The 10,720-nt window shown below is 43.5% G+C and overlaps 1 protein-coding gene across 4 annotated transcripts in view; it reads left to right on the top strand.

The window, feature by feature from the left end:
* LOC138835940 (N-acetyllactosaminide beta-1,3-N-acetylglucosaminyltransferase 2) overlaps positions 1 to 6,913 on the top strand; it is a 179,742-nt gene extending 172,829 nt beyond the window's left edge. For all 4 annotated transcript variants that reach the window (XR_011374809.1, XR_011374811.1, XR_011374810.1 and 1 more), the window contains one exon: positions 6,275 to 6,913. Coding sequence is in view for 1 of the 4 variants with exons in the window: in XM_070034506.1 (XP_069890607.1) it covers positions 6,275 to 6,498 (224 nt within the window). In the remaining 3 variants the exon portion in view is untranslated. The remainder of the gene's footprint in view (positions 1 to 6,274) is intronic.
* The last annotated feature ends 3,807 nt before the right edge of the window (positions 6,914 to 10,720 follow it).

Genomic DNA, 10,720 nt, shown 5'->3' with positions numbered 1-10,720 from the left:
AGACTTGGAAAAAATTATATTAAGTGAAGTAAGCCAGGCCCAAAGAAAGATAGGTCCCATAGGCTCCCTTATTTGTAATAACTAGTGTAAGTCTAGGACAAGCAGAAAAGGTCAAAAGCTATGTATATATGACCATATAAGATGAAGTTAAGTGAAATGAACTCCAAGACAAGGACACAAGTGGTTTTTTCTTTGTTATTGTTTTTAACATATTTTAAATGTATTATGTGATTTTTTTTTTGTTTCTTTGGTATGTTCCTCCCCCATGGAATAACCCCTGTTTTCCCTGTATTTGATTCTGGTGCACTGTATCTTGTATATACACTTATATAAATTGAGGAGGGGAAGGGAAAAAACAAAATGCTTAAATGGGGATACAGGTTGACCCATTGTAACAATGAGATGCACAAGACACTATGTTGAAAACGAACTTTACAACTTCAATCTGGCTCAGTCTGGCTGAATCCGGCTCATTCTGGCTCAGTTCGGCTCAATCCGGTTCAGTCTGGCTCAATCCAGCTCAATCTGGTTCATTCCAGCTCAACTCCAGGTTCCAGGGCCAGTCCTGTCCGACATGGTAGTCATCGTCCTTTGTTCTCTTCATCTTTGTCATCGTCTGTGATTCGTGGAGTCCTGGTTCCCGTGTCCATTCCGTCCATCTGTTCAGTCCAGTCTCGTCTTCTTCTCCTCTCTTGCAATGGCCTCCTCCGTGTGCAGATGGAGGCTGGGAGACCAAAGCCTGAGACATGACAGCTGTTCCAGAAAAGATAGATAGATAGATAGATAAAACTAAAACACATATTAGAGCAGGGCAGCTTCTAGGAGAGAAGCAGGTGGGAGCAGTTTCCTTACTTCCCAGGGCTGGTGTTATCCTGGAGGTTGGGGAGCCCGAGGCTTACAAGTCCAATTGTTGCCACTTAGATTGCTGCCTGTAAATCAACAAGTGTGAACCCTGACCTCAGGGTGTGTGAGGGGACAGACCTCAGCAGGACACTTTATTTAGAAGGCCAGAAATGCCTGGAGTAAGAAATCTGAGCAGAGTGCTCACAGGAGCCAGGTATCTTGGTGAATGGGTGAGTCTGCTCATAAAGCCCTGTAATGTGTTAAAAAAAAAAAAAAAAAAAGTGTTGAACTCCCCTGTGGATATTGGATGGCATCTTCATCCCGGATCTGCTCATTTTTCTGGTTTCAGCAACTGCTTGGATTTGAGTGTGTGTGAATGCCAAAGGCTTCCAAGGTGCCATCCAAGAGGAAAATCATCTCTTGAGAGAGCATAACTCCTAACACTGTCTTGGACAACTCAGCTGGCTGCGGCTGTGAGGCTTGGCTCTTGGCTCTTGTGGGTGGACAGTCTCCTCCCAGGAAGGTTTGTCCTGGCAGATGTGACCTTGTGAGCTTTTCTGCGTGACTGTGAGGAAAGGCCCCAGTGGAGCATTTCCGTTGTGACATTTCAGTAGGCCAGTTTGACCATTTGTTTGATTGATTCATTGACTGATTGTGCTGATATTGGGTTTGAACTCGGGGTATCCATTGATCTGGGGGAGCATCAAGGAAAGGAGATCGTCCAGAAATGGATATCTTGCGGTGCCCTTGACTGTGTGTATGGGGATTGGCCTCAATCCCCAAACAGTACATCAGCATGTGTCAGAACTACGTGGAAGCTGTCAGTCATGGGGGGAAGTAATGGGGTGTGCTTCCATATAAACCAGGGGAAGAGGGCAGAGCAGGCATGAGGGATGAGAACAGGCGTCTAAGGAAAACAAGTCTTCCTGTTCCTGACAGGAAGTTCCCGCCTTCTACACCTCAGGCCCCTGGATAGGAGTGACCAAGCTGAACTCTCCTGCATGCCAGCCACTGTGCCCTCAATCTTGTTTAGTTCTTGGATGAGCCCTGCTCTCCCATTTCTCCCCACTTCTCCCCATGAGCCAGTGTCTGTAAAGACCCCAGTACTTCCAATAGTCTTAGACCTCTGGGAAACACATCTGTGGCAGCAGTCAGCCAACACCTACGCAGGGGAACAATTCGTGACCTGGGAGAGGAACTCTAGAGGCGGTGACATTTGAGGGACCCAGACAATCAGGCTTGTCTGAGTACAAAGTCTACATTGTCACAACAACTTGGAACTTTGGCCTCTTGAGGAAATGAGCAAGGAGGAAGTCATTCAAATTGTGACATCCCTAAGATAAGACCTAGCCTTCAGTTCTGCTACTGTCTTGTGTCTTGACTCCAAAAGTCCAGGAAGTTGAGGGGAAATAAAATTGAGTGGGTCTTGGTCCTAAGCCAGCTATAGGCAGCTCAGGCCGGATGTTCTCTGACCTGGCAGGGGCTTCTACCATTCTCCCATGCAGTGGCTTCCAACCGATCACTCCAGAAGTGTCAGTGGTTTAGGGCTAGGAGGCCTGTATGGCCTGTTTATTATTATTATTATTACTTAAAAATTTTTGGTCATGGGGCTTGAATCCAGGACCTGGACACTGTCCCTGAGCTCTTTTGTTCAAGGCTAGTATTCTACCACTTTGAGCCACAGTGCCACTTCCGGTTTTCTGGTGGCTGATTGTAGCTAAGAGTCTCACAAACTTTCCTGCTGGGGATGGTTTTGAATTGTTATCCTTAGATCTCAGCCTCCTGAGTTGCTAGGACTACAGGCTCAAGCTACCAGTGCCTGGCCTAATTGTTTTTTTTTTTTTGTTTTTTTTTTTTTTATTACTGTCCCACCTCTTACCACCTGCATTGTTGTCAGATCCTGATGGTTGAAGAGCTGTTTTGGGGAAGGGCCATACTCCATTTGGATCCCGGTGTGTGTGTGGGAACAGCTTATTTCATACTCCTCCTCACCTCACAGTTCAGACAATAAAATCTCACACTGGAATAGACAGCAGTAATTGTGGTGACTCTGGGTCCCTGAGCTAATCTTCCTCATGTAAACAGATCTGGCACCATGTTTGTAACCACTCTTTGTGTCTTATTTCTCTTCTAGGGATGCAGTAATAATGGGAATAGTAATAGAATCTATATTGCAGGCTTGTTGTGAGGATTGAGTTGATATGAAATTTTAGAGCAGTGCATGGATGTGATACAGCTATAAATTAGTTATTACAGTAGCTATTATAAGTTATTGCCCATGAGACTATACATGTCATGTACTTTTTGAAAGTAACAATAGGCATACTAAAAGCCCCAAACAAATGGCTTTAAGTCCAGAAGCTTGAACTCGGGGCCTAGGTGCTGTCCCTGAGCCTTTTTGCTCAAGGCTAGTTCTCTACCACTTTGAGCCATAGCTCCACTTCAGGTTTTCTGCTGGTTAATTGGAAAGAAGAGTCTCATGGACTTTTCTGGCCATGCTGGTTTTGAACCTCAATCCTCACATCTCTGCCTCCTGAGTAGTTAGGATTATAGGTGTGACCAACCATGCCAAGCTAAGTCTAGATATTCTATTTCTAGAGAGCTTGGAAATATGTAAGAAGACAAATTCCAGCATGTTTACCAGAGGGCTGTAATAAAGATTAGATATATCAATCTTTAACAAATGTAAATAAAGGATGATATACTTGACTAACTCCTTTGTAGTCACAAAAAGATGGGTAGCAATGCTAATCCTTTAAAAAAGGTACAAACCCTCTGTACATATAACACAACAATAATTAAGTAGTATGCAGTTATGATTCCTGGTGGAAAATGGGATGCACTTCTTAGAATGTGTGAGTGGTAGCCTTGTGAGCTTTTCTTGTTTTCTTTTATAACTAACAAAGACGTTCTTAACGGATGCCAAAGATTCCAAGCTGAAAGTGGAAACAAGATGATGAGGTTTTATACATTTTATCAGGAAGACTTGACTTGTCACTGATAAGTAAGTGCCCATTTTGTTCTTTCTTTTTTTTTTTTTTTTTTTTTGGGTCTGGTCATGGGGCCTGAACTCTGGGCCTGGGCACTGTCCCTCAGCTCTTCAGCTCAAGGCTAGCGCTCTACCACTTGAGCCACAGCTCCACTTCCAGCTTTTTTCTTTTTGTTTATATGGTGCTGAGGAATTGAACCCAGGACCTCAAGCAAGCAAGGCAAGCGCTCTACCAGTGAGCCACCTTCCCAGCCCCTACTTTGTTCTTTCTTGGAGTTAGTTGCTTTTAAACTTTTGTTCCTGAAAAAATCCTTTGTTCAGAGGAAAACAGTCCTAACATAGAGGAGCAACAGTTTTCTTCCTAAATGGGAGAATCTTTGGTTGGTTACTGAGATTCCTTGTGTTCTCAGGCCAAAGGCAGCCTCTGCAATCTTGGGTGAGGGGTGAGTTAGTTCTTAACCAATTAGAATAGGAGCAAATTCAATCAATCACACACAGTCAGGACCTTTGCTTTTGCTTGCAGATCTTACAAAAAAAAACAAAAAACCAAACTGCTTACTCCAAAGAGATGAGGACAAGTTGACTAGAATGGAAAAGTGCATGTTCTGGAGGTTTTGTTTATTTATTCACAATGTATTAATATGGTTATTTCATCTGGAGATAAAAAGTTAAATTCATTTCTGTTACAACCTAAGGACTTGAAATAAAAGGAGGAGAAAGCAAAACCATAAAGTGTTAAAATTAGAGTATTAAATATGTATAAAATTTATTATGTATACCATATAATAGTATATTTAATATATAGCACATAGCATATATTATATAATATAAAATATAGTATAATATAATTATATACTATATTATAGATATAGTTATATATTATCTATGATTATATATTATAAATATATAATTACATATAACTATATAAATAAATTCATATATACATATATGTGTCTACACACACATACACATATGGATGTTGTTGAGTGCTGGTGACTCACATCTGTAGTCCTAGCTACTCAGGAGGCGAAGATCTGAGGATCACAGTTTAAAGCCTGCCCAGATTAGGAAGTCCATGGGACTCTTTTTTTTTTTGTTGTTGGTCATGGGACCTGAACTCTGGGCCTGGGAGCTGTCCCTCAGCTCTTCAACTCAAGGCCAGCGCCCTACCACTTGAGCCTCAGCACCACTTCCAGCCTTTTCTGCTTATGTGGTGCTAAGGAATCGAACCCAGGGCTTCATGCATGCAAGGCAAGCACTCTACCACTGAGCCACCTTCCCAGCCCCTCCATGGGACTCATATCCAATTAACCACCAAAAAGCCAGAAGTGGAGCCATGGCTCAAATGGTAGAACATTAGCCATAAGCAAATATAAGCTTAGGGAAAATGCCTAGGCCCTGAGTTCCCCAGGACCAGCACAAAACGAAAGGACACATTTTTCCCTTCCTTTGTAGCAAATAGGAGAAGGGCCTGATAAGACACCGTAGTTATGGCCAATATCCCAGCAAGAGTATAATTTAAAATCTTCTTCTTGAGTTAACTTTCCATGTAAGATATCTACTTTTATACAGACACAAACTGAGATCTATTACTTGATAGAAGAGACTTGAATTTAAAGTTACATTATTATAAAGTCCACAGTATAGATTCATAACTAACTTGTCCAGGCGTAGAGTCTCGAAAATGATTTAACATATTTAGATTATTTTCTTCTCTTCCCTTCTAAAATATTCCAGAAAAGATGTGATGGTCATATACAATTTTTGGTTACACTTAATGTCTGAAGGAGTGAGCGTGCTGGGTTCCCTATTTTAGGAGCCAAGGGCCCTCATCAAGGATTCTCTGGAAACTTCGAGATGGAGCAGAGATGCCTCTTTCCTGATGGTATAGGTGGAGCTCGTGGTAGGTGGAGCTCTTGGTTGCTGGTGCTCTTGGTGTGTACCAATCTTGGAGGACTAGGCAAAACTGGACCAAGACTTGTAGAGCAGGCAAAAGTCCCCCTATGCTGGAGATAAGAGGCTCACCAATTTTTCCTGTTGGGGCTAGTTTTGAACCATGATCCTCAGATTTCAGCCTCCTGAGTAGCAATGATTACAGGCATAAGCCACAGGTACCTGGTTTCCCTCATGGATGTGTGGGATCGATAATCTATAGTGTAGAAATCAACAAATGAGTTTACTGGCTGCGGGAGGGATGCATATAGTGTATATAAACGGCTGAAGGAAGGTCTCATTCAGAAGCCACGAAGCCACGAGAAGACGCTTCCTGATAGCACAAATGCCCCGAGCTGGATGCTGGTGTGCTCAGCAGAGCATGGAGACAAGCAAGATGGGCAAAAGGCAGTAGATGTGGCTTTGGAATAGCCTGGAAGGTCATGTAGGAGGAGGGACGGGGAAGTGGCATTGATGGACGTGTGATGCTTCCCTATGTTCTGTTTTTAGATATGAACACATGTGAGACTGACCTGGAGCTCTGTGGTGCATGGGCCAGAATGTGTCAACAGTATGGGCTCCCAGCTCCATGGCTGCCCAAGGAGTGTGAAGACCACACCCCCACGCGGGCTGCCATGTTCACATCCTCCCCAAGATTGCCCGCGGTCTGGATGCCCTACCACTCCATGATCTTTGAAGCTGCTGGAATATCTCCTGTAAGACCTGGACCCTGAGTGGGTCAGGGTCAGCCTCTCCTTCTGATGCCTCTGGCCCAAAGCCCCCAAACCAACAACTGCTCTAGAACTTGGGATCCATTGTAAAATAATTTGCCACCATACTGACTTTGCTTTTGCAAGCTTTAGGCTTGCTACTCCTGACTGATCACAGTAGCCATGTGTGGAATGAACTTGACCTTCCACTTGTTCACTCAGGGTTCTTTCATGACTCGGCTTCTTTCCTTTCTTTTCTCTCTCTCTCTCTCTCTCTCTCTCTCTCTCTCTCTCTCTCTCTCTCTCTCTTTCCCTCCCACCCTCCCTCCCTCCTTCCTTCCTTCCTCCCTCCCTCCGGCCCTCCCTCCCTCCATTTCCCTTTCTCTTTCTCTCTCTTCCTTCCCTCCCTCCCTCCCTCCCTCCCTCCCTCCCTCCCTCCCTCCCTCCCTCCTTTCTTTCTTTCTTTTCTTTCTTTCTTTCTTTCTTTCTTTCTTTCTTTCTTTCTTTCTTTCTTTCTTTCTTTCTTTCTTTCTTTCTTTCTTTCTTTCTTTCTTTTCTTTCTCTCTCTTTCTTTTTCCTTCCTTCCTTGCTTCCTCTCCTTCCTTCCTTCCTTCCTTCCTTCCTTCCTTCCTTCCTTCCTTCCTTCCTCTCCTTCCTCCCTCTCCTTCCTCTCCTTCCTTCCTCTCCTTCCTTCCTTCCTCTCCTTCCTTCCTTCCTTCCTTCCTTCCTTCCTTCCTTCCTTCCTTCCTTCCTTCCTTCCTTCCTTCCTTCCTTCCTTCCTCCCTCCCTTTCTTCTTTTTGTGTGCCAGTATTTGGGCTTGAATCCAGGGCGTGCTGTACCTTACCTTTTTGACTCAAAGCTGGCTCTCTGCCACTTGAACCACAATTCTACTCTGGCTTTTTGCATGTTAACTAGTCTCATGGACTTTCCTGGTCTGGCTTTGAACCACAATAATCAGATCTCTGCCTCCTTAGTAGCTAGGATTTCATGCATGAGGAGGCTTGCAGCTTTTCTTATACTTTTAATTTTGTTGTTTTTTTTTTAAATCAAAGACAAGAGTGTGTAGGGACCTGCAACAGACAATTGACATGAACTTCTGGAGCAGGGATGCCCAGGATAGAGGAAATGATAATGAACTATCCAGTATCTTTGTTTGGTAAAATTTTCTCTGATATAATGTGAACTACTTTTTTTCTCTCTCATTATCTTTATAAAACACATGGATTTGTCTAGATCTTTGAACTGGCAAAGTTGAATGAATGAATTTAGTAAGAGCAAGGGACTGATAATTCACTTTAGAAAACTCCCCGTGCCCCCACAGTATAACCCCTGCTTTCACTATATTTGATGTCAGTATAATTTGTGGAGGAGATGGGGAAAAACAAGTCATTTAAGGATACAGGTGGACCCGTTGCAACTATGAGAAGTACAAGTTGTCATGTCGAAAACGAACTTTACAACTTTGGTGCGGGGCGGGGGGGGGGGGGGGATTGGCTGGGGGGGCGGGGGGAGGCTGGGAAGGGATGTGAAGGGTAAACAAAGGAAGAGGCTGCAATGTTTGATAAGAAATGTATTCATTATCTTGCCCATGTAATTGTAACCCCTCTGTACAGTATGTTCACAAAAAATTAAAATTAAAATTAAAAAAAAAAAGATCTGGGCGCTGGTGGCTCATGCCTGTAATCCTAGCTACTCAGGAGGCTGAGATCTGAGGATCTCGGTTCAAAGCTAGCCCGGGCAGGAGAGACCGTGAGACTCCTATCTCCAATAAACCACCAGAAAACCGGAAGTGGCGCTGTAGCTCAAGTGGTAGAGCGCTCGCCTTGAGCTGAAGAGCTGAAGGACAGCGCCCAGGCCCAGAGTTCAAGCCCCACGGCCGACCAAAAAAAAAAGAAAACTCCCCGTGTTTAGCATTTTTTTTCTTCCTGTTTAGGCTTGTTCCTGTTTGGTTTTCCTTCATTTTTAGTTATGTTTAATCAGATGTTAAAATTCCAGCAAAATTGCAATATATTGATCTTCTTCCATGGAACTCTACCAGCAGGAAAATGGTCTTACAGTGCTATTTGTGAGTTGTTTTTCTCCTTACTTCTTATTATTATGTTTTTTTTATGGTACTGGATGTGAATTAGGTGCCTCATGCTTACTCAGTTTGCTTGGTCACTTTGCTGATACTCTACCACTTGAGCCACACCTCCAACCCTGTTTTTGCTGGTTAATTTGAAAGTGGACACTAGTGAACTTTTCTGCCCAGGTTAGCTTTGAACTGTGATTCTCTGATCTCAGCCTCCTGAGTAGCTAGGATAACAGGCATGAGCCTGTTATTATTTGTCCAACTATTAATTGATAACCAGCCATTTCTTATGGCTAGAAGCCTACCTGAAGCTATAGTCTATCATTTTTGCAAGTTCTCCCCTGTTTCTTGCCTTCACAGGTGTCCAGATTAAGGCAGTGACATGAATTAGAGTAGAACAGGACTGAAGTAGCCATCTTGAAATTGCAGATATCTGGCATCTGTGGATTTGTGTCCACAATAAACTATTAATCACATATATTCTGGAATCCAACTAGCCTTTGAACACATGCCTTTACTCTCATAGTTACAAAATTCAAGTCTTTTAGTTACTATGTCTTAGACAATTCAGATTCTTCCTCCCAAGGGATGCCAGGCATTTTCCAAAGTCACCTCTGTGTGCAAGCATAGAGTTAGGAAGGCAATCATTGGTGAAAAGACCTTACATTTTCAGGTTCATTTTTCCCAAGTCAGGCTTTGGCTTTTGATAAAATGTTAACAGGGAATTCTATGCTTTTAAAAAGAAACAAGCATGGGTCTGGGAATGTGGCTTGGTGGTAGAGTGCTTACCTAGCCTGCATGAAGCCCTGGATTTGACTCCTCAGTACCACATAAACAGAAAAATAAGTAAAAGAAATAAAATTAAAAGAAAAAAACTTTAAGTTAGAAGATCTAGGTTTAAAGGACAACAAAAAACAAGCACAACAAAGTGCTAGGGATAGGGGAATAAGAGTCCAATCTCTGAAAATGCTTTTTTGGTACAAAATAATGGGTGTCATTATGAATTTTAATATACATATATATTGTATATTGATCATATTCACTCCTCCATTATGTTTCCCCACCATCTCTTATTCCTGGCCCCCTTCCTCTGAGGAAATTTTTCTGTGTGTGTGTTTGCTGGTACTAGGGCTTAAACTCAGGGCCTGGGCTCTGTCTTTTAGTTTTTTCATTCAAGGCTGGTGCTCTACCATTTGAGCCACAGCTGCACTTCTGGCTTTTTAGTGGCTAACTGGAGATATGCATCTCATGTACTTCACTGCCCTGACCAGCTATGAACTTTGATCCTGAGATCTTAGCCTCCTGAATAGCTGGGGTTTAGGTATGAGCCACAGGAACCTGGCCCTGAAGAAACTAGTGTATTAAGAGACATAAGCCTGTCAACTTGGTTATAGTTTAGGATCTGTGTTGTCCTTTAACTGCCAGACCTGTGAGTGGAGTTTCTGTACACCTGTCAGGTTCACTTACTGGACTCATGGGACTTGAGACTAGAGCTTACATGAAGAAGGCAAATTCTGCTGGGCACCAGTGGCTCACACCTGTAATCCCAGCTTCTCAGGAGTCTGAGATCTGAAGATGGCATCTGATATCTGAAGATGGCAGTTTGAAGCCAGCCATGGCAGGAAAGTCTGTGAGCCTCTTATCTCCAGCTAATCACAGAAAAAGCTGGAAGTGGCATCGTGACTCAAGTGGTAGAGCACTAGCCTTGAGAAAAAGTAGCCCAGGGTCAGTGTCTAGAGTTCAAACCCCAGGACCAGAAAAAAAAAAAAAAAGGCAAATGCTCTGTGACAGAATTCAGTACCATGGAGTACCTCCTGATGCCTCTGAGGAAGTTTCTAGAAGCTCCTTCCCTTTGGACCCCATCTCAGCTATGGGCTGACGTGTGCCACAAGAAGATTCATTCAAGTCCAGAATAACAGGGGTGCTTGGAGCAATGAGAGGCTCTGATGAGAGTTGGCATCTCCTTGACGCCTGTCTGTAAAGGAGGGGGAGACAGAGGACTACTTTGTCCCCTGATGGAGGTGGCAAAGTCACTGTGCCTCCAAGTGACACAGACACTCCGGAAGTTTAGCAAGAGAAAGATTGATTCCCAGCCTGTGTGTCAGCCTCGTTCTCTGTGGTTGGCCGGTGGTGTGGCTCCTGACTACCTGGGAGCAGGCTGTGTGATCATAGCA

The sequence above is a fragment of the Dipodomys merriami genome, unplaced genomic scaffold (genome assembly GCF_024711535.1).
Source record: "Dipodomys merriami isolate MVZ:Mamm:240054 unplaced genomic scaffold, mDipMer1.0.p SCAF_242, whole genome shotgun sequence".
Taxonomy (NCBI): Eukaryota; Metazoa; Chordata; class Mammalia; order Rodentia; family Heteromyidae; genus Dipodomys; species Dipodomys merriami.
The sequence above is the reverse complement of the archived record's forward strand: the minus strand, read 5'-3'. Positions and strand labels throughout refer to the sequence as shown.